Consider the following 26,448-nt stretch of genomic DNA (forward strand, 5'->3'; position numbering starts at 1 on the left):
TTATCCACTGTGTGTTTCTGTGTCTGTGTATTTGTGTGTGATAGACCGATCTTGTCAATCACCTTCCTTGCTCATCAGCCACCCTTCTTCCTAAGGAAAATGAGCCAAGGTTTCTGCTTGTGTTGGAACTCTACTGCCCACAGTGGGGGAATCTCTATGTCCAGTTTTTCTTCATTATGAAAGTCATTGAGAGGAGGATGTAGCATCATCACCATCTTAGAACTGTAGAGCTATGGCCAGAAAGATTATCTACAGCAGTCCCATTCTGAGAACACCTTTGCAAACCTATGACTGATCATAAATTAATTACCCACCATGATGGGAATACGTTTGTTTTTCTTAAAAAGGCCTGACATGGAATAAAAACCAAACAAAACTTGCAGTGACCCACCCTTCCTCCCAACTAGTATAAACCCAACAAGATTTTGAATACTTTAAGAGTCTTTAGTACGACCCGTTCACACACTCCTTTACATGTAGGGTTAACCCATTTGTTGTCTTACTTAGCCTATCATGGCCTCTATCCAGTAGGTTTTTTTCTGGTTTTCTTAGTGCTCCATCCTATACTCTGGAAAATCCAAGAAAAACAAGTACAAGCATTATCAGCACTGCAACAATAGATGTGTGGGTCTGTTTGTGTTACTAATACTTATAATTGATGTTGCATATGATAATAACATGGTTTCTTCCCCTTGTGCATGTAGTTTGTGTTAACTTATTTTTAGTTTATGCCAGAAGGCTCTATAGATGAATAAAGTTCACAGTTTCTTATGAAAATAGTGAACCACTTTGTAGATTAAGAAAATGGCATCCTGCAACCCTCTAGATGTTGAACTGCAATTCCTGTCAACCCAGAGAGTGATCAAGGACAGAGGAGTTGATTTCCCATTTCCGTCTCGTACCATCTCAGTAGCGACAGGGAAGCTGGTTTGAGAGACACTTGTGTTGTTTGTGATGCTTTGATTTAATGTTTGGTATTTTGTTACCTCTTTCCTCCAGCAAAGAGGCCAAACATGTCGGGAGTCAAGAGGACAATCGATGAGATGGATCCAGACTATGAGGAGATCTCAGTTGTACATACAAATAAACACCACAAAGCATCTGAACAATCAGGTACAGATTTGTTTCCAGGCTGAATGGAGGTAGCAGGGAGGAAGAGTCAGACTTTAAGCCTGTGTTATATTAGTTCTCCCAAATGTGCAAAGATTTGTGGTTTGTTTGTTTGCTTGTTTGTTTTTCTCTCATAGTATCACTAGTATTTTAAAACTGAAAGAGCTTGACTGATGGATCAGGAAATGTTTCGTTTAAAATAAATAAATAAATTACAAGATTGGCACTTCATTTCAAATGATACTACTTTATATCTGGATAAGACTCTTTTCACATGATCTGCATAGCCAAGGTAGTGGCACCAAGCTTACCAAGAAGGTGGGAAATTTTTTCGGTGTGGTGGGACATGTGACAGGTGTGTTCCTATCATCAACAGATTATTACAGATACTTATGCTGTTTATACATTTTTTAAAAGAGATAATCCATATGTTTTAACATAAATGACTGAAATCCTGCTTGCAGCATAAGCCCAAACCTAATTGTCTGTTGCTTCATTATAGACATACTGCCATAGACGTGGTTCTCAAGGAGAATAGATGCACCAATCTACCATGTGCGTCCACTCCCAAAAAATTGTAACTATTTACGAGGGAGGAACACAGAAAGTTAGATTTCATAGGATTTCAGTCATTAGTTGTTTTTGTTTATCTACTGAACATTTGTCCAAACAGGCTCCGGATCTCAGAAACTGGTGGGCAATTGGGTGTCCTCCAGATGTTTTGGACTATGACTTCCATAGTCCCTGAAAATGGGCTGTTCTGGGCAAGGTTTATGGATTTTATAATCCATATTATTTCAAGGACATGAAGTTGCCTGCTTCTGGGTAAAGCTGTGAGCTGTGATTCATGCTGCTGAAATTTGTGGTGTATCTTTGTGTTATATTGTTTCATAACTGTGTTTTGTATAATTCACTTCCTTGGTTCCTTCATGGGAATATTATACAATATTATACAATTTTCACACAGATTGTCCAGAAAGTAGTAGGATAATGCAGTGTTCAGAATGCTATAATTTTCTTCCACATAAGAATCTTCTTCATCTTTATTGACTCTCTTCATGTAGCTCGAGATGCTGCAGTACAGAAGATTGAAGCGATCGTCAAAGAGCAGTTTTCAGTAGAAATGAAGAATAAAGAACATGAGATTGAAGTCATAGATCAGGTATACAAATTTCATGTTTCTTATTTATAGCAAGGGGAAGCAACAATTGGTTTCAATCGCCATACTTCATAACAAGAGTTTCATCTTTTTTTCCTAGCGCCTTGTTGAAGCAAGAAGAATGATGGATAAATTACGTGCTTGCATTGTTGCAAACTATTATGCTTCTGCTGGTCTCCTTAAAGTTGGAGAGGTAAATATTCTTGTAACAAAGTTTTTGAATATTTGGTAAGGTAGAGGGGATGAGTTCACCTGGTGAAAAAAAAAGAGAGAGAAGGAGATTGTCTTGCCCTTTCCCTAAACTTCCTTATTTATAGGTTAACTTATTCTTTACTTACGTATTTGTTTGCTTTATTTGCTAGTTATCATATTTAATATATAAAATATATATTCATTGTATTCATTAGTTATTATGGTTTATTCATTAAAACAATAGCACTCAAAAGGCAGGCAGGAGGTGGCCACACGTATGCATGCACGTTCCTTCGGCCCTCAAAAATGTGGAAAATATAAAATGTAAACCTCATGCTCAAAAGTTTGGAGACTCCTGATTTAATAGACCACACTGAGTAGCTAAATCTTCAAGCCCTTCTAAGGCTCCTGGCATTCCAGTTTCAAGATGCAGTCTCTCTGGAACCTGTGGAGAAACAGGCACTTCTTCTAGACCAGAGATGGGAAATGTATGGTCTCCATTGGGTCACTGTCACTGTCATAGGCTTTCTGCAGTTGTTCTCACGAAGGCTTTGGGTAACCCATGTACCAATGCTTTTGAGATTACAGCTTCTGAATCGGTGCTCTTGAATGTATCATTTAACTAAGGCAGGGAGTATTGACTTTATACTTATCTTTGGGAAACAAAGCCCCCTCTTATCATAGTTATTTAAATTGAGATTCATATCTCTTTCTGTCCTTCTCCCATATGTTCTTCCCCATCCTCTTTTATCTTTTCCCTCTGCTTTCATTTTTTAAAAATCTGTTACATATCTTAATTTCTTACAAATTTCTCAGCATTGTGTTGAGGGAGGAGGCTGCATGAGTGAGCTGAGACAAACTGTAAGCCAAGTAACACTTAACTTGTTGGTTACAAGCACATGGTGCTCCCTTATGGTTTTTTCTGAACAAAGAACTATGGTTTATTTTAGCTTTGTTTCTATCCTTTGCTATCCTTAATATAGAACAATGCAGTCAGCACTGAACAGGAGCTTCTGTTAACAGGAGTAGCCATGATTCAGAAACATAGTTCAGAATCTAGTATAAAAGTAAAGGTTCCCCTTGACAAATTTTGTCCAGTCGTGTTCGACTCTAGGGGGCGGTGCTCATCCCCGTTTCCAAGCCATAGAGCCAGCGTTTTGTCCGAAGACAATATTCCATGCTCACATGGCCAATGCGACTTAGACACAGAACGCTGTTGCCTTCCCACCGAGGTGGTACCTATTTATCTACTTGCATTTGCATGCTTTCGAAACCGCTAGGTTGGCGGGAGCTGGGACAAGCGACAGACGCTCACTCGGTCACGTGGATTCGATCTTACTACTGCTGGTCTTCTGACCCTGCAGCACAGGCTTCTGCGGTTTAGCCCGCTGCGCCACCACGTCCCAGAATCTAGTATATTAGCTTTCTATTTCATGAATTAAAACTAAGCAACTCATCTAACTTCATCAGTTAAGAACTTTTGGAATATTGAGACAAAAGTCTCCTTTCCAAAGTTTCTCACACTTTTCGCAAATGTGAGAGTCCAAATAACATAAATACTTTTTGATGTGAGGACACTAAAGTAGAATTGATAGGCATGTGGTCCATCAATCAGTGAAAAGCAGCCCCCAGCTAAGACAACCAATGATAAGGGCCAATGGTCATCAACACCTGGAGGGCCACACATTCCTCATCTTCTTACTGTATATTCTCTTACATGCATTATTTTTTAGTTAACTCTGATTGTTTGGATTTGCCATTCTGCTAGACGATATGATGCTTAAGGAAGGTGAATGGCAGATAATTACGTTTAAGGAAACTCGCTGTAGCCCAGTATGAACCCTCATTAAGGGAAATGTGCTGTCTGCCTGTAGATAAACCACACTGGTGCACCCTGCATGTCCCAGGAGTCTTTGACATTAATGTTCCCACTGCATGTATTGTCTGTTTTTGTGATGAATGTTTTTCTAGCAAAGGATAAAACCGTATATTATGTTTATTACCAGCATAGTATGTGTTAAAATTTACACTAAAGAAGCAATGTGAAAAGAAACCTAGCAGCACATAATGGATGTAATTCTGTTGTGAAATGCCACACGAATAATGACATGTTTTTTGCAGTTTGCTGGATATTAGAGATGGGCAGGAACTGCAGTTCAGTGGTTTGGACCAATTTGGCTCTGTTCCCGCACAAGTGTTGCATGAGCACAGGGCACTGGCAATGTGTGCTTCCCTCCCTGGTGTGACTGCCCACTCAGCATTCACAGTGCGCACTTCACTCCTCTGCCTCCTCTGTTGGCCACTCACTCAGACAAGAAGGCAGGGTGGGGAATCCTGCAGTGCTTCCTTTGAGTGGGCAGCTGCCAGAGGAGGCGGAGAAGTGAAGCATGTGCTGCAAATGGTGAGTGGGCAGTCACGCTGGGAAGTCAGGGAGGGAAGCCCACATTATCCATGGAATGGGCAAGCCTGCAGAGGAAGTGGAAGAGGGGAGTGCGCCATGCCAGCACCACACTTTGAGTCGAACTGGGCTGAACTGCCGTTTGTGCTCATATCTACTGAATATCAATAATCCATCTGACTGTGCAAGCATTGCACAACCAGAGGACTATGGGTTGTGAAGGACAACTTGCAAACTGTCGCTTGTTGCTTGCATAATTGCAGTTAATGTGATCGCATAACACAATAGAACTCTGGCTAATATCTTAACTTTAAAAAAAAAAACAAATGTGATAACTCGTAGTCATAAAGAGAGAACAAGCCCTCTCTGCCATAGGTTAGCCATATTTTCTGCAAGGACTCCAGATTAGTCTCCAGAACAGTGTGAATGAGCTCGTTTTTACAAAGTAGCCCTGTTGGCATCTAATCTCCTTGTTTCTTCTCTTCCTTTTGATATTCTGGCAGGGGCCTCTAGCTCACTAAGGGAACACATGGTTTGCATGTGCCAGGTCATACATTCAGTTCTTGAACTCGGATTTTAAGAGGATCACATACTAAGTGATGTGAAAGACTGTGGCCTGAGGCCCTGAAGAGGCCCTGCCAGCTAGAGAAGGGTGGGCACATCTGAGCCTACTCGCAGATGGATCTGCATCTGCTGTTGATTTGCAGTAGGTCAGCAGATATTTCTCATTCTCAGCTGTTCGCGAGTAGCAACAACACAATGACTTTCTCCTCTTCCCCAACTTTTGAAATGAAGGGAGCTTGAAGAAACCAGGATTTGGTTTTGGAGTAGAAGTGCTTGCGATTTCCATACATCTGTCTTGGGCATCATGTTCTGGTCAGTAGATATTGGAGTTCTAGTTCTCCAAGCCTGAAATTTACCCACCCCTGAATTAGAGAGTACTGGGCTAGTTCATCAAATAGCCTCTCCTGGTATGAAACAGCTACCTATTATTTTCTCTCCAAATCTAATTTTGAGCCAGTCTGAAATGCTGCAGCTGCTGTGTTCTTTCAGGGAAACAAGACCTGTGACCCTATGGCTTTTAACCATCCGTCCATCAAGAAATTTTTGGAATCTCCATCCAGATCATCCTCACCAGCTAATCAGGGGTCAGAAACCCTGTCAGTTAACCATTCGGAGAGTGAATCGTCTCAGCACACAGACTACTTAATGGGAAGGGACAATGGTAACCCGGAGGCAGAAGAGAGATTGTCAAATAAATTCAACCAGAGACTGAGCAAGAATTCTGGGCAGGTAAAATGAACAGAGGTGTCAAAAACAAGGTGGGAGGGAGGAAATAATGTTCTTTGTCTTTCAGAACAGTCATGGCAGCATAGTCCTGGCTTCTGCTCTGTTTTTCAAAACCCCACAGAGATTGTTTCTGTGGTTGCAGGGAGAAAGCTCTGTTGACGCAGCCATAAAGAAAAGGGTCAATTAAGCATGCATTCCTCTTTGCTATCTATTTCCTGCTGATGCAGCAGTATGGACAGAGATCATTTCAAAATTGCTGTGCTGTGGTTTTGGTTTCATCTTTCATAACCTTACATGACTGCATGTTAGTATAACTTCTACAGATCTTAACACCTTCAGAGCAGAGGTCTAGGAAATGGGTATTTTTTCATTCTGGTGTACAGTATACTGTTTTTGAATGCAGTTAGAGTAATTGATTCTCCTCAGATGAAGGGAAACAGATTTAATCCCCCAATAATAAGTGGAAAAATTCTGTTGGAGAAGGAAGCCAGCTGTATCCCTGAACAGTGCAAAACTGCTTTTTGTTGTTGTTGTTGGATCAGCTCTAGAGATGGGCATAAACCTCAGTTCGAAGGTCCGACCCAATTTGTCACCACATTCACACAGGTGTTGTGCAGGTACAGCTCCCTCTCCCCCTCTGCCTCCCCTGCATGCTTGCCCATCCCTCAGGTGATGTGCGCTTCCTTCCCTGCCTCCCCAGTACAACTACCCACTCACGTTGTACGGCATCTCTTACCTTTTCTAGCTTCTCCATCAGCCACCCACTCAAATGAGGAGATAGAGCAGTGATTCCTGCAGCACCACCTTTGAGTGCATGGCTGGCAAGATAGGGATGCATAACTGAACTTTAACCAGATGCAAATGTTTTAATTTGCTGACTTGCGTTATAAATGATTAAATCCAAATTTGATCACCATTTAGGCAATTTTGGGTGCTGGGAGAATAGGCACATTTAGATATGACATCTACAGGAGATGACTTGTGTATTTTAGATTTTTCCCCATGTCAAAAGGTCCTTTATAAATTTCAGACGGTTGCACAGAATACGTGGAAAACGAAGAGTTCTGAACATCATTAACAGAACTTTTATTAACGTGTAACAACGCCGTGTCAATCACAACTTCAGTGGGTTCAGGAAACTCCCACTGTTTGAACTTCTTTTCTAACTGTCCATAACAATTAACCACATATTCGTTCTTCAGTATGGGGGAGCTGGTCCAAAGCGCTCCCTGTCTGTAGGCTTCCTCAGAGGAGCGCTCCATACTGCGCAGATGGTCCCGCAGCACAGGTGGCGGGCCCAATCCCCTTCCAGTGGTGGCTGGTTGAAAGAGGGATCCGGGCGTACCACCTTCCTCCAGCAACCCTGCCCTCTGGGGAACACCACCACGGTCCATTCCAAAGTCTCTTGGATAACTACTCCTTCTAGTGGAGGTACAGGATTGGGTAGAAGTCCTCCAACCTTAAGGATGGGAAAATCATCAGTAAGGTCTCTCACTTCCTTCACTTTCTCTTTTTCCCTTTCAACTTTCTCCGCGCCTGTTTTCGCCTGAAAATCCCGCACTTCTCCCCCTCTATTTATATTCTCCTCCCATACCTCCACCCATTGCTCCTCCTCATTTCTCCCTTCTTCTGACAGACACACTTCAGTCTTAACTCTTTCTAAACCTTTACACCCCACTACGTATTGGGATCTGAAGTACTTTTGAGATAACCTCTCTAGGTCTAGATGCAGGTTTTAGGCAAGGCTGAAGTCAGAAGGGAATGGGGTAGAAGTTAAACCGGGATAGGGCTATCATTTGCTTATGGGTGCTGGATTTAAGGAAGTGACAGCTTTGAGCCTTAGATGATGAGAGGTCTTTACATACAAATTTTTTTTTTAAGAAAACTAGATTTCAAGTTTTCATAATGCTGTGGAGCCACTTTAGCTTGCTGTTGGTTAGACACCTGGTATGTCTTAGGATAGTGTGTCCTTTGTTGTAAAAATTTGCAAAGTGAAAAATATTTTTGCTTATTTGTAGCTATCCAGTTTAGATCAGCAGCCACCAGATGCTTTTTTTGGTCATCCAGTGAAGACCAGAGTCTTCCTGCCAAAAGGGTTCAACTTCCACATCCTTCTGGGTATAAGCATTTAGGAGGCAGATGTAGCAACGTTAGCAGCTGGCACCAAAATCAGCAAAGAATCATGGGCTCCTTGGAGGCTAACTATCTTTGTTTGATAGAAGCTCTCAGATTTTGCATCTGTCTTGATCAGCTGCAGTCCATGAATGCTTATTTTGAATAAAAGTGTTTTAGCTTCTGTTTTGAATAGAAACAGGTTTTCTTCTGCCTGTCTGGCCTAGCTTGGAAATATGGTCCTTGTGCTGTCATTCCACAAATTCTTTCCTAAAGTATGTACTTTTTAAACTTAAAAGTGCATTATGTGTGATGAGGGGAGGTTTCTAGAATGGAGACATGTTTAGACCAACTCTTGAAATATTACATTAAGGACTGTAATTCCTGGAAGACCTCAGCTAGCGTTATTTTTCCAAGCTTTTGTTTATAATAATCATGTGCTTAAGTGGCTTTCTTAATGTTTCATCTTCAGAGCACTTCTGGTGTTGCAAAAGATCGCAAAGTGGGGCTCAGGATTACTGGTCTCTCCAATGAGGAACATTCACGTCTGTTTGTAAAGAAAACCATCGTGGTTGGCAATGTCTCCAAGTTAGTATTGATAGTCTTATGATTGTACATTTATTTGATTTACAAAGTTAAAATATGGATTGTGCTTAGCAAAATGATGGGGAAAAAATCTGGACAAAAAATGTTGGTATTCTGATTTACACTTTTTTCTACTGTAATTATACCTCTGTCAATATTAATGAGTGGTAGTGTACAAAACCAAGCATTCTAGTAGGTGGCTTTCTCACTTCTGGATAAGATCTGATCCCTGCTGGTCTTTCCTGAAAGAAAAGAGAACAGTAAGCCAGCCCATTTAGTCATGTTGGTATGAGGGTGCCTTCAATCCCTCTTGTTTCCTTTGACCCACCTGAAGCACAAAGGAAAAGCTGGAGTGGGGAGGGAACACTGGATTGGGTGATGCTGTTTGGAAGTCTATCACACCTCCACTAGACCCTTCTGGCAGGAAAGGCCCTCAGAAACACAGCCATATGGGCGATGGTGGTCAGCTTCAGTCAGCATGATGTGGTATCCCCTGTGGCCTGTCTCATCCAATATCCCTTTGCTGGTATATTGGATGAGTTGTGGTTGAAAAAGGTAACTTCCCCCATCTCTAGCACAGACAGAGAAAAAGGTCTGCAACACCTAGAACTTTAGTATATCAAGAGAGTTAGGATGAAATTCATGGTTGTGGTGTTTTGTTTTTGTTTTTCCCCCTTCTGACAGATATATTCCTCCTGATAAGAGAGAAGAGAATGACCAGTCCACTCACAAATGGATGGTGTACGTACGAGGATCCCGACGGGAGCCCAGCATCGACCATTTTGTGAAGAAAGTCTGGTTCTTTCTTCATCCCAGCTACAAGCCTAATGATCTTGTTGAAGTCAGGTAATAAAGCTTTTGCTGAATCTTCCAGCCAGCTAAAAATGCTGATGTGCTTTCAGAAGTGCTTAGTCACTCCTTTCTTCCTCTCTTACCTTTCTCCCAGATACTTTCCCCCTCAGAGAGTCTGTTGGCAGTTATCTTCCTTGGTATATTTATTTTGTATAATAAGACATGGCAGAATGGATTGAAAATTGTTCCCAGAGCAGGAAAACCAAGGGAGAACAGGGATGCAGGAAAAAGAATCAAGCAACATCTCCCCTCATAACCTTTCTGTACAAAGCTGTGTCTTTCTGTGGCTGCTTTTCTTTATGTATCATATATGGGTGTGTGTTTGACTATATATTTTAGCCTTTTGGGAACAGCTTGATCTCTTTGTGAGCTTGCTAAAGACTTTCTAGAGTCGTGTAGCCAGAGTGCAATGTTTGAGTAGTATGTTCAATAATAGAGGGTCCTTCAGAGTTTCTGACAGGGTTTTAATTTTTGCTAGTGCTCAAGTATTTTGAGAGTACTTTAAATGTTATGGTGACTCTTCCCTGCAGTTCTTTCTAGCATAGGTTTTCCCTCACATCCAGCCCCAAGCTCAAAAAGTGTTCTACATGATAATTGAATGCTATTTCTTTCATGCCATGTTCAATGTAGTTGAAGACTTTGTTTCTATAAGTAACAAAGGCCTCTACAATGTCGTCCTTATTCCTAGAGAGCCTCCTTTCCACCTGACCAGACGGGGCTGGGGAGAGTTTCCTGTGCGGGTTCAGATTCACTTTAAGGATAGCAGGAACAAAAGGATTGATATCATACACAATCTGAAGGTAATGTTACTCCATTAGTGATGCACAGACGACAATGTTAACTTCTATGTGTATTTTCTTCCATAAGAATTACACTATAATTACTGCTGCCTCGGTTAGACTGATCTCTGTTCAAGATATGTATATCTTGTGATGTAAAATGGACACACATTCATGCATATGCGTGAGTGCTTAGAACTTAACCTGAACAAGAGTTGCTTCGATTTCCTTCAGTGTTGGAAACACACAGTGCAAAGGGACTGCATCGCCTGTTCTTGCCACAGGTTCTGAGTCCACAAGGAAGTGTAGTGGAGATTTGGATTGGGTTTGGCTACAAAGGAATAATGTAAGAAATGTTGCTTTGAGGTCTAAGAAGAGGAGAAAGGCAAAATCTTAATTAAGCCCAATAAAGGCAGCAAATTGGTGCTGTTTCAGATCTGGGGACAGGCAGCAATAGAAGAGCATTGATATACAGTGGTGCCTCGTTTAACGAGTGCCCCGGTTAACGATGAATTCGCATAGCGATGGCAAAAAAGCAATCTCTTTTGCCATCGCTTTGCGATGTTGCCTATGGGGAAAAATCGCTTTGCGATGTTTTCCCCATGGGCCCCATTTTCCCCCAGCTGAGTGGCGGGAGCCTCCAAAGGACCGCTCCCGCTGCTCAGCTGGGGGAAAATGCCGGCGGTAGCCTCGGAAGGACCCTTCCGAAGGGTCGTTCCAAGGCCACCGCCGGGATTCCCCTTCGGAGGGGGCATTTTCCCCTAGCTGAGCGGGAGCCCCGCTGCTCAGCTGGGGGAAAATGCCGGCGGTAACCTCGGAAGGACCCTTCCGAAGGGTCCTTCCGAGGCCACCGCCGGGATTCCCCTTCGGATGCCTAAAAGGCATCCGGACCCCCGCCGCCGCCGCCGCTTGTATCCGCCCCGCGGCCGGCTACCCCCGCCATGGTCGGACTCTCAGGAGTCCGACCATGGATGGGGTAGCCGGCCGCAACGCGGATCCAAGCCGCGGCGGCAGGGGTCCGGATGCCTATCAGGCATCCGGGGCTAGGATCTGCCCCCCAGCCGGTTCCCCTTCCATGGTCGGACTCTCAGGAGTCCGGCCATGAATGGGGTAACCGGCCGGGAGGCGGATCCAAGCCCCACCGCCACCGCCGCCGCTTGGAACCGCCCCCCGGCCGGTTCCCCTTGCATGGTCGGATCCAACCATGGAAGGGAAAGCCGGCCGGGGGGAGAATCCAAGCAGCGGCGGCGGCGGTAGGAGCTTGGATCCGGCTGGGGGCCGGATCTAAGCTCCTACCGCCGCTGCCGCTGCTTGGATACGGCCCCCGGTCGGTTCACCTTGCATGGTCTGATCCGACCGTGCAAGGTGAACCGGCCGGGGGCCGGATCCAAGCAGCGGCGGCGGCGGTAGGAGCATGGATCCGGCCCCCCGCCGGTTCCCCTTGCATGGTCAGATCAGACCAAGCAAGGGGAACCGGCCGGGGGCCGGATCAAAGCCCCTACCACCGCCGCCGCTTGGATTCGCCCCCCCGGCCGGTTCCCTTTGCTTGGTCAGATCAGACCAAGCAAGGGGAACCGGCCGGGGGCCGGATCCAAGCGGCGGCGGCGGCGGTAGGAGCTTTGATCCGGCCCCCAGCCGGTTCCCCTTGCATGGTCAGATCAGACCATGCAAGGGGAACCGGCCGGGGGCTGGATCCAAGCGGCGGCGGGGGCAGGGGGGTTCCGAATGGCTTCCAGTGCTTCGCCTGGAAGCCATTCGGACACCCCCTACCCTGTCCCCGCTGCCGCTGAGAGCCTTCCGAGCTCTCAAAGGGCTTTCTCCAATGTGTGGTGGGGAAGCCCTTTGAGAGCTGGGAAGGCAAATGTCGGCGGTCGGCGGTGGCTTTGGGATCCATCCAAAGCCACCGCCGACTGCCGATATTTTCCCCCAGCTGAGCGGCGGGGCTTTGAAGCTCCCGCCACTCAGCTGGGGGAAAATGCCTGCGGTGGCCTCGGAAGGACCCTTCCGAAGGGTCCTTCCGAGGCCACCGCTGGGATTCCCCTTCCCCACGGCCGGCTTCCCCGGCCATGGTCGGACTCTCAGGAGTCCGACCATGCATGGCGTAGCCTGCCGCGGGTCGGATCCAAGCCGCGGGGAGAGGGTGGGGGGATCCGGATGGATCCCACCACCCTCCCCCCGCGGCCTGAGGAGGGTGGGAGGCATGGCCGGTCTCCTCGCCAGGCACCGCGGCTCCGATCCAATCTGAGCCGCGGTGCCTGCCAAGGAGTCCGGCCATGCCTCCCACCCTTCTCAAGCCGAAGGAGGTGGGGGTGGGGGTGGGAGGCATGGCCGGACTCCTCGGCAGGCACCGCGGCTCAGATCGGATCGGAGCCGCGGTGCCTGGCGAGGAGTCCGGCTATGCCTCCCACCCACCACCCAACTCCTGCGGCTTGAGAAGGGTGGGAGGCATGGCCGACTGTGCTTGCAGCACCGGGCACCTCTTCCGCTGCTGCAAGCACAGTCAGGGCAGCCCTTTGGGAGAAGCCAGGTGGTGGGGGAGAAGGCAGGAGCCGATGCCGTCTTCCCCCCCTCCCCCGAGGCTTCTCCCAAAGGGCTGCGCCCGATAGTGGGGGAGACGGATTATCCGGTTTTCAATGCATCTCTATGGGAAAACACGTTTCACATAATGATGTTTTCCCATAGCGATGTTTTTTTTGGAACCAATTAACCTCGCTATGCGAGGCACCACTGTATACCATATTTGCCAGCGCACAAGGCAACCAGCTGTATAAGATGAGCCCCCCAACAGGAGGAGGAGGAAGAGGGGAAACGGGCGGGCGAGTGAGTGCGCAGCTGGTTCAGCGGTGCGGAGCGGTGGGCAGCCCGGCGGCGGGCTCTGGGTGCTCAGGCATGGCAGGCTGTGCTTCCCTCCATCCATCCAGACCGACTGCCTGCCTGCCCGACTGCCTTCCTCCCTGGCCAGCGCAGCCCCGCGTCATTCAGAGCACTCGGCATACAAGACAACCCCCCCCCCACTTGGAGGCATATTTTTTGGGCCCAAAAAGTCGTCTTGTACGCCAGCAAATATGGTAGGCACATGTACATTTCATCATACCCTATGGTATGCAAAATAGATGAAGTCATGGTTTGATGAACGAATGCCTACATTTTAGTGTTATAGTGAATGGAAAGATAGAATTCGTATGTCACTTATTCTTATCTTTGTATCGTAAGTTTTCAAATACACAGCTACAAACGTTGAGGTCAGACGGTTATGATATAGTGTTTTTGTTAAGCGGTACCTGTATATTTGCTAATATTAATATAAAAACAATTATAATTTTTTGTATCTAATTGTTCATGCAGTTGGATAGAACATACACCGGTCTGCAGACACTTGGTGCTGAAACGGTATGATGTTTGTAAAACTTTTCTTAATAAATTGCAGATTTTTTTAAAAAAATAAAGGATAAAACAAAAGAAATGTTAATGGTCAGTTAATTAGTCTCAGGTAGTTTGTATGCAGTGTAAGTTGATTATTACCATTGACTGATGGTGACTGAGTAGACCACCAGTGAGTGTGACTGGTGCCCAGTTTTAGCTCGGTAGAGCATCTGTTTTAACCATTTGAGTGCCATTTCCCTCTCCCCACACAACAGGTGCATCTTTTGAGGAATGTAGTGTGGTTGGAAACAGGGATCCTTCACATCAAAGCTTTTCATGTTCTAGACTAGTGACCTTGGGTCCCTGGATGTTCTTGGACTAAAACTCCCAGAAGCCTTAACCACTAGCTATGCTGAGTGTTGTAGTCCAAGAATTTATTTGGTTCTAAACCCTTGGGGACCCAAGGTTTAGAACCACTGCTCTAGTCAGATCTCTTTTTTTTCATGGGAGTACATATGAACAGTCCCCTTACAGTAGTGTACCTTTTATTTTTGAAAGGTTGTGGATGTTGAGCTGCATCGGCATTCGCTTAAAGAAGAATATATCTTCTCTCAGTCATCAGATTCTGATCTTTCTGATGCCCCCAGTTCATTGCATTTGCCATTAAATATGCCAGCACCTGTGAAAGCATCTTCACCAAAGCAAACACGTGAATCCATTACAGATGCAACTGTTGAAAAAGGTAAAAAATGCAAGTGTATCAATGGAGTGCATGTGAGTGTATGTGCACTTTTGCAAACATTTTAACCCAGTTAAAGTGCAGAATGCATCTGAATCAGTGTCGCTCCTGTAGCTTCTGGGAATGAGGAGCAAATCCTAGATGTGCCGTTTTAGAGGCTATATAAGGAGAGAGGCATTTTATTCCATATGTGGTATATCTCCTGCCAATGTCAGTATTAAAACACCTGCTGTTTTGCAGCAGATGGTGAGCTGAATCTTTGGGGACGCTTCAAAAACAGAGTGGAACTATGAAAGAAAAATATTCCTGACTTTTCTCTTTAAACTTTTGATTCTTCTGAGAGAAACTTGATAACACTTCCCTCCTTCCTCTTGGTTTATCTGTCAGGGTTCGGCAGTGAAGCTGAAAGACATACAACCTTTTATTCCCTGCCATCATCTGTAGAACGGACTCCCACTAAGCTCACGACCCAAAAAGTTGCTTTTGGCTCTCATGGCAACTCAGCTTTTCAGCCTATTGCAGCCAGCTGTAAAATTGTGCCCCAAGGCCGAATACCAAGTCCTGCTGAATCTCCAGGCAAGTCTTTCCAGCCCATCACCATGAGCTGCAAGATTGTATCAGGTATGGCTTGCCTGGCTGGTCTGTGTATGTTCTACAGCAAGATAAGAATAAGCTGGTCGATCTTGTGACTAGTGAATTATCTCGTTTCACCTTGAATGATGTCAGGAACGCTCCCAAATGGCAACTGTCTTTTGAGCCAATGGAGCACACAGGTTACATCAGAAGTAGAGGTGGGATATTTGTACTCATCTCCTGGGAGAGACTAATATGACTATCGTCACCACAAGTGGCTGGACCCTTTCAACCCTCCCTCCACAACTGGCCAGCTCACTTAACACTCATGCTGTGGTGCATGCGGCCATTGTCGTTTGCATTGCAACAATCACGGTCGTCCAGGCGCTACTTCCCCTCCTCCCTGTGCTGCTGACCAGTCAGCAACTGAGCAAGGAGAACCATCATCCTGCCTCCTCGCTGGAGCAGTCAGCAATGCAGGGAGGCAGGGGTGTGCCAGCTGGGCTACTTGCATGATTGTTGCAATGCAGACAACGATGGCCACATGCACCACGCCCCAAACAGCAAGTGGACCAGCCAGTTCTGAGGGAGAGGGTCTGGCCTGGCCACTTACGGTGGTGATATTTGTACAGTATTGATTTCCCCGGGGTAATTGAAAGTCTAATGGAGATGAAACTGTTTGGCATAGAAGTCTGTAGCTGTATATAGGTACAACATCCTTGGTGGTTTGTTATGGCAAAAATATATTTTTGAGTGTCCCAACTTCCTTCCTTTAGAGGACCTTGTGTGATGAGAAAAGACAGCAGCTGCCTGGCTTTCATGGAGCTGTTTCTGCACATGCAGTAGAATAGCTTCAGTGTGATTTTGCAAATTGCTTGCTTGCTTGCCAGTGCACTATCCACTACACCGTGTGTGTGTGTGTGTCTGGGTGTGTGTTGGGTGGTGGTGGTGGTAATGTTAATAGTACATTCTAGCACTACTCTGTTGAGAATTCCTTTCTGTCTCTGTAGGGTCTCCCATATCGACCCCAAGTCCTTCACCGTTGCCTCGCACTCCGACTTCCACTCCAGTGCACATGAAGCAAGGAACTGCTGCCCCTACAGTCAGTAATCCATATGTTATTGTTGACAAGTCTGCCCAAGCAGCTGGTATTGGAGCCACAACTACAGGTGTGTGTGATACAGGTAGAGATACGCTCTTTCTCTGTCTAGGCCTTTTCTGTTGTGTGTCTTGATTTCTCTAGGGTTTAGAATACCAAACTAATCTCTTCCTGAACCAGTTTAGCAATAGGAATTTGGGTGGTTCCTTCTTGTCTTAGCTATCATTGCTAGAGGCCAGAAAGACAAGTGGTTCTCTTGCTTGCTTACATATGCATATCTATATATATATTGTTTTCCTAAGATCACTTTCCTGTCAGCCAACACCATGCCATGCTTTGTGACAGGACTAAGAAATCTTTGCCCCTTTAGACACTTGTTTCTCTAGTTATTAGTAACATTTGTATCCCACCTTTTCAGCAAACAATTTATTCTCACAACAACTGTGGGAGGTAGGTCAGGAGAAAAGACAATGAGTATTCCAAGATTAGCAAGTGAGTTTCTCGCCTAAGAAGAGACCAGAGCCTTGACTTCCCAACCCCCCATCCAACTCTCACACTCCTGTCAGTGTCAAACAGCAAGGCTGTTGGTCCAGAATAATAAATGTTGTAGATCAGCAGTATGTTGAGAGGTCACAGTGCAGGATAGCTCTGTTCACATCTGTTCCCTTGGTTCTGTTTGTTCCTAAGTCAGTGACAAGTGGGTTTTTTTTTCACTTGCATGTTCACCCTTTTCTATAGCATCAATAAATTTATTGCATGGCTGTTAATCACATCTGCAGTGGTTAAGCACCCAAAAAAGAACTTTCAGGACAGTTCCAGCTCTAGACCTTGTTCATTCACAGCAGCTCCCTATAGAAGCGATTGTTTGTGTTGTAAACATGTTTCCTTCCCTATACAGTTATTTGGGAGTGCTTTCCTCCTTAGAATTAGATAAAAGGGGAGTGGGAAGTATATAACACATGTGGCAAATATGTGGCCCTCTAGATGTGGACAGAATGCAGCTTCCATTATTCCTCCCCATTGATCATGTCAACAGAGGTAGGTGGAAACTGCTGTCCAACAACATGTGGAGGTCAGAATATTTCTGGCCTCTTGTGGATAGGAAGCGGTGGTAACCCCATCTCATCTTAGAGATCTTTGGCCCTTGTAAGAGTCAGCACAGAGCTACATCCATCCCCTGTACGCGAAATGCATGAATGCATATATGCTTTCTAGATAGTGAGAGATTGCAACATGCCCTGGAATGAATACTGTTTATTTTTATCATATTCAAGCTAGTCCTTTTTGGTCCAGCAGCAAGGCTACTACTTTTTTGGGCCCAGCTGGAGTGATTCCCTGATGGACAGCATGGCTGCTTTAAGGAAAGTGACCTTTCCGGTGTGATCCGATATGCACTTTCTCACTGTGCGATTTCTCCCTCTGACTCTGAACGTTCTCCATTTTATCATTACTGTTAGAAGCCGCTTATTCCTCTTTTCCACCTGTTATCTAGCAAGAAATCAGCACTTCCATTCTGGCATATGTATTTTGTCTGTAGCTACAGCCAATAATAAAACCAAACTAAAGGGCCCAGTAATGTGTTGTGCTGATGTCCACCATATCTCCCATCATGTAGGTAGCCCTGCAAGCAAGGTGACCAGTATTTCCCAAGCCTCTCATGGAACCGGGTGTCCTGTCTCAAAAATCCATGGAAGCAGTTTTGTAACCTCTGCTGTCAAGGTGATGTTTCATCTAACTGCCTTTTCTTCCTCTTTTAAAAGCTTCCTGCAAAGCAGCATATAATGCATTGTATCTTTTGTTTCCTAAGTAAGTATTCCAGGGTGTGTGTTCTTGCAGTCATGTTGGTGCAATGTCTGTTGCTGAAGTCCCCTTGTAGATATTATGTTACATATTCTTTCTCTTCCCCTTCATCCTGTCATGTTGGGTCTTCTTTCCAATGATTCTGTGATGTTCTGGTGTGCTGTGTCTCTAGGATTAACCCAACATAACCACATACAGTATATATGTATGTATTTGAATCTCATGTTCTGTTTCAGGTGCTGGGTCCAGGCAAAAGTCCTGCATGATTGTTTTCATTTTGGGGTCATGATGGGGCAGAACTGGGGGCAAACTTTAAGGCCTTCAAAGAGGATAACTGCTGGATAGCTCAGTGGTTTAGATCACTGGTTGTGGAGCCAGAGGTTGGGAGTTTGATTCTCCACTGTACCTCCTTGATAGGGGCTGGACTTGATGATCCATAGGGTACTTTCCACCTCTGAAGTTTTAAGGTTATTAAAGGCAACTTAAAAGCATATTAGTGTATAAAAAGTATAATATCTACCTGTTTAAAAAGCTTCTTCCTCTGCAAGCCATCAGTAGTCCAAGTGGGAAAAAATGTGTTTTGCCTGCTGGCAGGAGAGCAGAAGGGAGACAAGTGGTTGTGTCCAAAGAAATTCTTACAGAAAGGTTGCTGTTTCCATTGTAGCCAATGGGGGCATCTGTATATTTTCGCAGTAAATTATTCTCTCTGAATAATGGTATGTCATGGTGTACCTTGTTCCAGAGACTGCTCCATCCAGGATTACACTGGAGCAGCTAGGATGGTGACGGCAGTATTGTTTTTGTTTTTAAGAAATGATGATAACAGAAACACATGATTTAAGGTCTTCCTTCTGGGGGAGGGAGAAACAATGTTCTATGAAAATGGGCATGGAGAATATTCAGCAAATTTCTAGTTACTCTGTGGTTTCCAGTGGAGTTTGGCAAAACTAAAATGCTTGTTTGCAACACAGTTCTGTACTTGGTTTTTGAGTGAGTCCTGCTGGGCTTAATACAGCTGATTCCCAAATAACTGTATAGAATTATGGCTATAGTCCAGCTTCAAATTTCTGAAAATCTGCTTATCAGAAAGCTGAGGTTTTGTGTGGTTTTTTTTTTTTTTTAAAATACATCTCTGGTTAAATAGGACATTTTCTCCTGCAGAGACATTTACATAGCAAGAAAAGTATTTGGGACAAGTGGAGAGGCTGAAAACTTTATAGCCGTTGCTGTTCAAATGGCATTTATGTAAGGTACACCCGTTGTCGGGTGAAAGGAATTCCTTGGCAATGGTGGTGATTGAGAGCCTCACCAGTCATTGGGGTTAATTAATGCTGACTTTATGAAGTGTTATAGAGGAATAATGGTGCCAATTTTGAGACAGGAAAGAAATGATATGGATACAGAACTGGATTGATATGGATACAAAACTGGATTGCAAATGTTAATAGTATAAATGGTTAGATTTTAGCGGAACTTTGTGTCTATGACACCTACTTTTATAACCTCTTAGAAAAGTGAAAAATGGTATGCTTCTAATTAGTTTGATCGCCTTAAAAAACATAATGCCCTTGTGTAAGGGAGGGCCTGTATTTTGCAGTTAACCAAGGCTGAAAACTAGTTAAATAAACGTAAGTATTTTTTATTCTCTGCCTTTCTAGACAGTTATTATTATTAAACACCTAGAGTTAAAGAAGGCAGAACACAATGTTCAACTTAATAAATAAATCTATTGTTGTTGAAAGTTAAGGTTTAATATTTCAATTACACAAAAAGTAGCCTTAAAAATAACTCTTAAACTCACTCATCATAGTTACCTCCCACCAATTAATCAAATGAAAACAATAAACTAATTGAAGTGTCACATTTTGTCAAACTTTAAAATAAAATGATTACATGTATTATTGCTGAACAAGATGTTGCAGTAGTTAACGCCAGTGAATGTTTCTGTATTTCTCTACTACTCCTCTGGACATTACATGAAACGTCAGTATTTCCATCACATCCCAGCATGGATTATACTTCTTACCTGAGAAATGTGTGAGTTTTTTGTAACTAGAATCTTAATGCTTAGAAGAAAAAATGCTTAGCCAACTTAAACATGTGGGTCTGTCTCTTCATTGCAGCAGGAGGACTCGCTCTTTGCAACCATGCCCCCCTTGTGTCCAATTGGGAGTCATTCCAAGGTACAAAGCCCTAAATCTGTGACAGGAGGACCTGGAACATTTACAAAGGTACCAGGAGTCCATTATTCTCTGTGCAGTGTATGGCAACAGTGGTGGCCTCATTTCACAGTGGAACCTGCCAAAGGACATTCTAAATGTATGGGATTTTTTGTTGTCTGCTCCTTGGAGTTTTGCTGCTGTGAATACATGCACCGTTCCAGTTTTTTAAAACTGGAGTCGTTAAACACAGAGCACAGACAGAGTTCTGGCTCCTGCCCTCTGAAGATGCCGGCCACAGAGACTGGCGAAAGGAAGAAAAATCTTAAGAACACGGCCAAACAGCCCAGAAAAAACCCACAACAACCATCCGATCCCGGTCGTGAAAGCCTTCGAGAATACATTTTTTAAAAAAGTTTTTTTGTTTCTCCCTCCTTTCCATTGCATTCTCACTTCATTTTTCTACATCCTCCCCTCAAGTACAGTATAATGGCTGCAGAATTTGTAAAGGCAATTGAAGTGTTTCAGGATTGGGGAAAGGGAGCCACATTTGCATCTTCTCACCACTGTCTTCTTGAAATTTTGCAATTGTTTCTTAAAGCTGAGCATGGCCATTGTATCATTGCAATAAAAATGTATGAAGAGTAGTGCTGGGTCAGGCCAGCTGCCTATTGGAAGTCCAGAAGCAGGACATGAAAGCAGGAGTACCCTCCAAACATAATCAATTTAAGCCTCACTTCTCTTGGTTTAGGTACGGACGAAGTTCAGCGTGCTGCTAGACGGCAGCTGCCAGGATGGCTCATTGCTACCTATGCTGGCTAGAGCAAATGGCAATAATAACTCAGCAACATCTGGAGACTGTACTTTGCCTGTTACTCCTTGTGGGCCATTCCAATGACTGTGGGCCATTCCAGATGGGATTTTTGCATTATTTTTTATTCTGGGTTCTACACTGATTATATCAGGGTTTTGTACCAGAATGTTGAAATTATATGTATAATCCACCCCCTTCAACAACAACTTCATAGACCATTTCCTCTTGCTGAATGAACCCCTTGCTTTATATTAGATCCACTTTGTACTGGGGATGACATTCAGTGCTGTGGCACCTGGCAAGACTTTCAGCATTAACCTTTTCAGAATTTCAACAATTTCAGCCCCAGCATAGAGTCTTAGCACAAGAAACTCCACTGGTGGGTGCTTGGTGGATGCTGGGAAACTCAAGTAGAGAGCAAGCATAGCTCTGGATCAGAGACCACTTGTGGTCAGAATGCAAATCCCATGAATTCCCAGTCAATCCCGTGAACTTTTGTTAGCAAGTAACAGAAAAGGAAGCAAAAATAGAAGTACACATGTCCTGTTTGGAAAAGCTCTAAATGGAGTGCTAAGAGTGTTTTAGACCAGGGATACACCACCTTTCTAGCCTAGGGCCTGCATATAATGGGTTGCATGAACACGGATAAATGAATATGTGCCCACATAGATAGATAGATAGATAGATAGATAGATAGATAGATAGATAGATAGATAGATAGATAGATAGATAGATAGATAGATAGATAGATAGATAGATAGATAGATAGATTCCCACATACAGGGGTTGCCATACAGATGCCAGAGAACCTCCAATAAATCATTTTTTCCCTCATGGCCAGCAGCAACAGGGAAGGAACAAAGCTTAGGACTACTGCATGTATTCTTAGCTTCTCTCTGTCTATCAGTCTATCTGTTTGTTTATTTATTTGAAGGTCATAATTAAGCAAGAACCTGGAGAAGTTCCCCAGCAGGCACCAGCACCGGCAACTGGAACAGCCTCTCAAACGCCAGTACAACAATATGTCACCGTGAAAGGGGGCCATGTGATTTCTTTGTCACCCCAGAAGCAGATTGTGAGCACAGGAGAGGGTTCCACGTCGTCTAAGGTAGAAGATAGACCTCCTCAACATGTTCATATACGACCTACTTGGCAATCCCTTTGGGCTGGTAAAGTCACAGATATTACAATATAAGCAAATAGAAACAGCCCAGAGAGAACTGAGATGCGAAATTAATTTTTTAAAAAAATCAAGGTACAAATGCTATTCACGTATGTGCTTGCGTAAGGATGATTGCAGGGGACTCCCCCACCAGCAGGCTCTCCTTCACACACTTGGTTGACCCCCTGGTTGTGAAGCTGGGCATGTGAACAATGGCCTGCTGGAGGAGTGGTAATTCTACCTAATTCCCCTTTCTCAATTGGGTTTTGGCTTAAGATGTTGTTATGAAGAGCTAATGTTTAAACTAACTAGTAACAACAGCAATAAGAATTAAGGAGTGAATGTGTGCTGGAAATGTCATAGCCTGACTCCTGACTACTTGAAATGAGGCTGCCTGATAGATATCTTTTGAGGCGAGGGTAATGCCACAGGAACTAAGATAAATCAGATATTTGCCCAAAGCATATACATTCAGTACTCTAGTAACACCAAACAATAGAACTGGTGCAGAACTGTCTGGTGCTGGGCTTTATCTGCCACAATATCTTATCCCACACCTTTTCCAACACAGCTACTAGTTTAGACGCAGTTTGTATAGCTCATTAGGTGAAAAGTTTCCTACTCACCTGTGGCACTGTCATTGCAAGCAACATGTTTTATTTTATCATAGATTGTTAGTGTTCCAGTCGGGTCTGCTTTACCCACATCCGTCAAGCAAGCCGTGGCTATTGGTGGTGGACAGATACTAGTGGCAAAATCCAGCCCTTCAGTAGCAAAGGTGGTTGGTGGAAAACAGGTTGTAACCCAAGGAGTAGCAAAGGCCATTGTTAGCAGTGGTGGAGGGACCATCGTTGCCCAGCCTGTGCAGACGTTGACAAAAGCACAGGTTCCATCAACAGGAGTTCCAAAGAGTGGACCCCAAGGCTCAGGTAAAAGTGATTTTTATTTTATTTTTACTTTTGTTTTTGTTTTTTGCACCTTCCAAAGTCATTAAATGGGACTAATGAATTAGTAACAACAAACTTAATTCTGAAGTACAGTCGTCATCATCAAAATCTAGCTATCCCTGTCATTGAGGTGGAATAGTTGTCAAAAAAATTTGCTGTTCCTGTTGCAGTAAATATGTAGGCAGAGTGCTCTTGTAATTAATGTCTAGGACAGACTGCATCCACTACACGATCTTCATCTGATTGCTCCCATGTAATACTACCTTCTGTATGTATTGCTGTTGAAACTATAACAGGATACACCCAACTGGGCTACATCCAAAACTATATAAAACTCATGCAGCAAGACTTCCATTTACTGGCTATACACGACGTGAGTGCCACATCCACTCCAAATGAAAGCACACCAGCAAGCATGAGTGGCTGCAGAGGGAAGGAAGAGTTCGTTCTTCCAGTGGTGCTCATTCCATAGGTGGACAAGATACCACCAAATACAATCCTACATGTTCAACAATGTCTTTTTTGCACAATCGTTTTCCATGCCACCCTGAAACCATCACACTTGCTTGATTTTGGAAGCCAAGCAAGATTGAGCTGGTTATTACTTGCAGGGCAGACCTCCAGGAAACACTGAAGTTCTTCAGATACAACTAGGAAAGACTCTTTCCTGAAAATCTGAAGAGCTGCTGCCAGTTAGAGTTGACAATACTGGTTAGATGGCTCAGTCGTCTGACTTGGTATAAGATATATCTTCCTATGTGTATAGTAAGGTGTGCATTCTTTGATCTCTCTTTCACCCTTTGCAGTTATCTGTTTTGTAAACTTTAATTCATTCTCTTTGTGGCTCCCTCTTCAATTAATATTGCTTATTTCCACAGCCATGGACCCCCGCTGTTTCAGTTCTTTGTGTGGAGAACTTCCCTGTTTCTTTCCCTTTCCCCAAGCTTTCCTTTCCCCACATCCTACCTTAGCACCTCTTGTTCCCCAGGCATCTTGCTCTAACACAAGCTTAAGTTGTTTGCATACAGCCTTAGAAATGTGATATCTTGCCATTGTCTTCCTGACTGAAACATTTTGATAATAGGGGCTAGCCACTTTTTCTGTGTGTGAGGTGATATACAAATTATTAATGCACATGTAAAAATTAAATTATTTTAGGCATAATAAAAGTTATCTGCATATGATTTTCAGAAGAGTACTTTGGAGAAGTAAACAAATAAAAATGACTGTAATAGCCAGTTTTTACTGCTCAAGTTACCGATTTCCTGTTGAAATAGGATTTTATGAAAGACAGTCTCCAGAAACCTCTGCAACCTCTCTTGTTTCTTCTTTTTGTTCCAGTAATGGCAACATTACAGTTACCAGCCACTAACTTGGCCAACTTGGCGAATCTGCCTCCTGGCACTAAACTGTACCTTACCACAAACAGCAAGAACCCCTCTGGAAAAGGAAAACTGCTGCTCATACCTCAAGGAGCCATTCTGCGAGCTACGAATAATGCCAGTGAGTATTACCCAGAGGAGGACAAATAGGCTTAGTGACTTTCTATCAGGTAATACCTTGTTCCCCCGAAAATAAGATCTAACCTGAAAATAAGCCCTAGTATGATTTTTTCAGGCTGTTCGTAATATAAGCCCTAGCTCAAAAATGAGCCCCAGTTAAGTGAAAGCCCGCCCTCCACCCTTGTGCAGCAACCAGAAAAATGACATGACTGTATTTGAACAAATGTAGATTGTTGTACATGAAAAAAATAAAATATCCCCTGGAAAATAAGCCCTAATGCATTTTTGGGAGCAAAAATTTATATAACACCCTGTCTTATTTTCAGGGGAACATGGTAATGGAAGACATCTGTGCAACCAGACCGCATAAGACCGTGTTTTTCTATAATGCCTTTTTGTGGCAGTGAATAATAAGGCCCGGCTCCCCTGCGTGAATGACTTGTTTCCTGTTTGTTTCAGATCAGCAGTCGGGCTCTTCAACGAGTGGAGGTGGAGGAACCCAAAGCACAAGCACTGGCTTATCTCAGCATCTCACTTACACCTCCTACATCCTCAAACAAACACCTCAGGTTAGTCCACAGTGCCGTCTATGGATGTCTACTCACACTGGACCCTTAGGGAAATTCAAGAGGTCCCGGGCCAGAAGGCCAGGCATCCTGTCAAGCTGGAAGAAGAGGGATACAGTCACCTTCTTCCAGATACTGTACTTCTGGGCTATAGTACAGATTAGACTAATTAAGCAGCAGTTACAATTTCCCATGTATTATCAAATCCTCCAGCACCAGTATGTTTTAAGTAGAACTATAGATCAACTAGACATTAAGGGTTACAGCTCAAGCTGGAGTAGGCTGAGGTGCAGCTCTGGGACTTCAGGGCCTCTTTTCACTGCGTAGCATCACAAAACACTAATTTTAGGAAATACTGGAGGGGAATTTCTACCCAGTTCTAGTTCATTATTTGGATTTTAAGCAGTCTGTACAGCTCTTGGTAAATCCATCGGAAGAAGATCAGCTGCTGAACTCACCAAACTTTTGTTGAATGGAAAGAAACACGGGTGCAAATGGAATTAATGCAGTTAAATAAGTTAAATAAATAAATAATGCATGTGCTGTCTCTAGAAAGGATAGTGTCCATGTTAAGAATTTTCCTATTTCTATAATGACATTTGACAGTAAGGTAAAGTTATTCCCGCATTCACTAGAGTAGGAATGGCTTGGCTCAGTTGACTGAAACATTTGTTCAGAGAAGTAGCTATGTTAGCCTGAGCAATCAGATCAAGACAAAAACAGAAACATTGTGACATCTTAAATACTAATAATTATACTTCAATGTGAAGTTTCATGTGGGTGCATCCAGAAAAGGTCTCACTGAATTACTACATTTCTTCTATGTGCCACAATGTTTTTCTTTTTTTCTTTGTTTGTTTTTTCTTTGTGCTTTTGTCTTGATTTAAACAAATATTGATGAGGAGAGTGGCTTTGAAAAAAATTCAGAGACCAGAAAAAAAAATTCTGAAATCTTAAATGAAGGTGGTGTGGTTTATCCCTATATGAACACAAATGTTTGCTTTTTAAAAAAATTAAACCTGAGAAAACTTTACAACCTTTTATTGGTGCACATGTATGAAGTTGAGATGGGCAGACTCCTGCATTCAGGAGCTCCACTGGACTCTTGCCTTCCCCCCCCCCCCAATGCAACGAGAGAGGCCACATTCCTGGCATATGTGCTCTCTCTGCTACCATTTAGTGGTTGCAATTTAATTTACTGTTACTATCACCACCGTTCTGCCAAAATTTAGCAGCAACTGTGACCA

The 26,448-nt window shown here is 43.8% G+C and overlaps 1 protein-coding gene across 6 annotated transcripts in view; it reads left to right on the forward strand.

Annotated features, from left to right (window-relative positions):
* The window catches only part of YEATS2 (YEATS domain containing 2), a 58,770-nt gene that overhangs the window by 1,672 nt on the left and 30,650 nt on the right, over nucleotides 1-26,448 (forward strand). For 5 of the 6 annotated variants that reach the window (XM_020803045.3, XM_020803050.3, XM_072995747.2 and 2 more), the window contains 17 exons: nucleotides 1,000-1,113; nucleotides 2,175-2,272; nucleotides 2,370-2,462; nucleotides 5,913-6,152; nucleotides 8,734-8,849; nucleotides 9,531-9,692; nucleotides 10,387-10,498; nucleotides 13,823-13,867; nucleotides 14,399-14,582; nucleotides 14,967-15,200; nucleotides 16,163-16,321; nucleotides 17,867-17,970; nucleotides 20,175-20,282; nucleotides 21,959-22,132; nucleotides 22,857-23,115; nucleotides 24,475-24,636; nucleotides 25,095-25,204. In XM_020803045.3, the coding sequence (XP_020658704.3) occupies nucleotides 1,014-1,113; nucleotides 2,175-2,272; nucleotides 2,370-2,462; nucleotides 5,913-6,152; nucleotides 8,734-8,849; nucleotides 9,531-9,692; nucleotides 10,387-10,498; nucleotides 13,823-13,867; nucleotides 14,399-14,582; nucleotides 14,967-15,200; nucleotides 16,163-16,321; nucleotides 17,867-17,970; nucleotides 20,175-20,282; nucleotides 21,959-22,132; nucleotides 22,857-23,115; nucleotides 24,475-24,636; nucleotides 25,095-25,204 (2,460 nt within the window). In that variant the 5' untranslated portion in view covers nucleotides 1,000-1,013. The remainder of the gene's footprint in view (nucleotides 1-999; nucleotides 1,114-2,174; nucleotides 2,273-2,369; nucleotides 2,463-5,912; nucleotides 6,153-8,733; nucleotides 8,850-9,530; nucleotides 9,693-10,386; nucleotides 10,499-13,822; nucleotides 13,868-14,398; nucleotides 14,583-14,966; nucleotides 15,201-16,162; nucleotides 16,322-17,866; nucleotides 17,971-20,174; nucleotides 20,283-21,958; nucleotides 22,133-22,856; nucleotides 23,116-24,474; nucleotides 24,637-25,094; nucleotides 25,205-26,448) is intronic. The other variant, XM_072995743.2, reaches the window with a different exon arrangement.

This window comes from Pogona vitticeps, chromosome 3, assembly GCF_051106095.1.
Source record: "Pogona vitticeps strain Pit_001003342236 chromosome 3, PviZW2.1, whole genome shotgun sequence".
Taxonomy (NCBI): domain Eukaryota; kingdom Metazoa; phylum Chordata; class Lepidosauria; order Squamata; family Agamidae; genus Pogona; species Pogona vitticeps.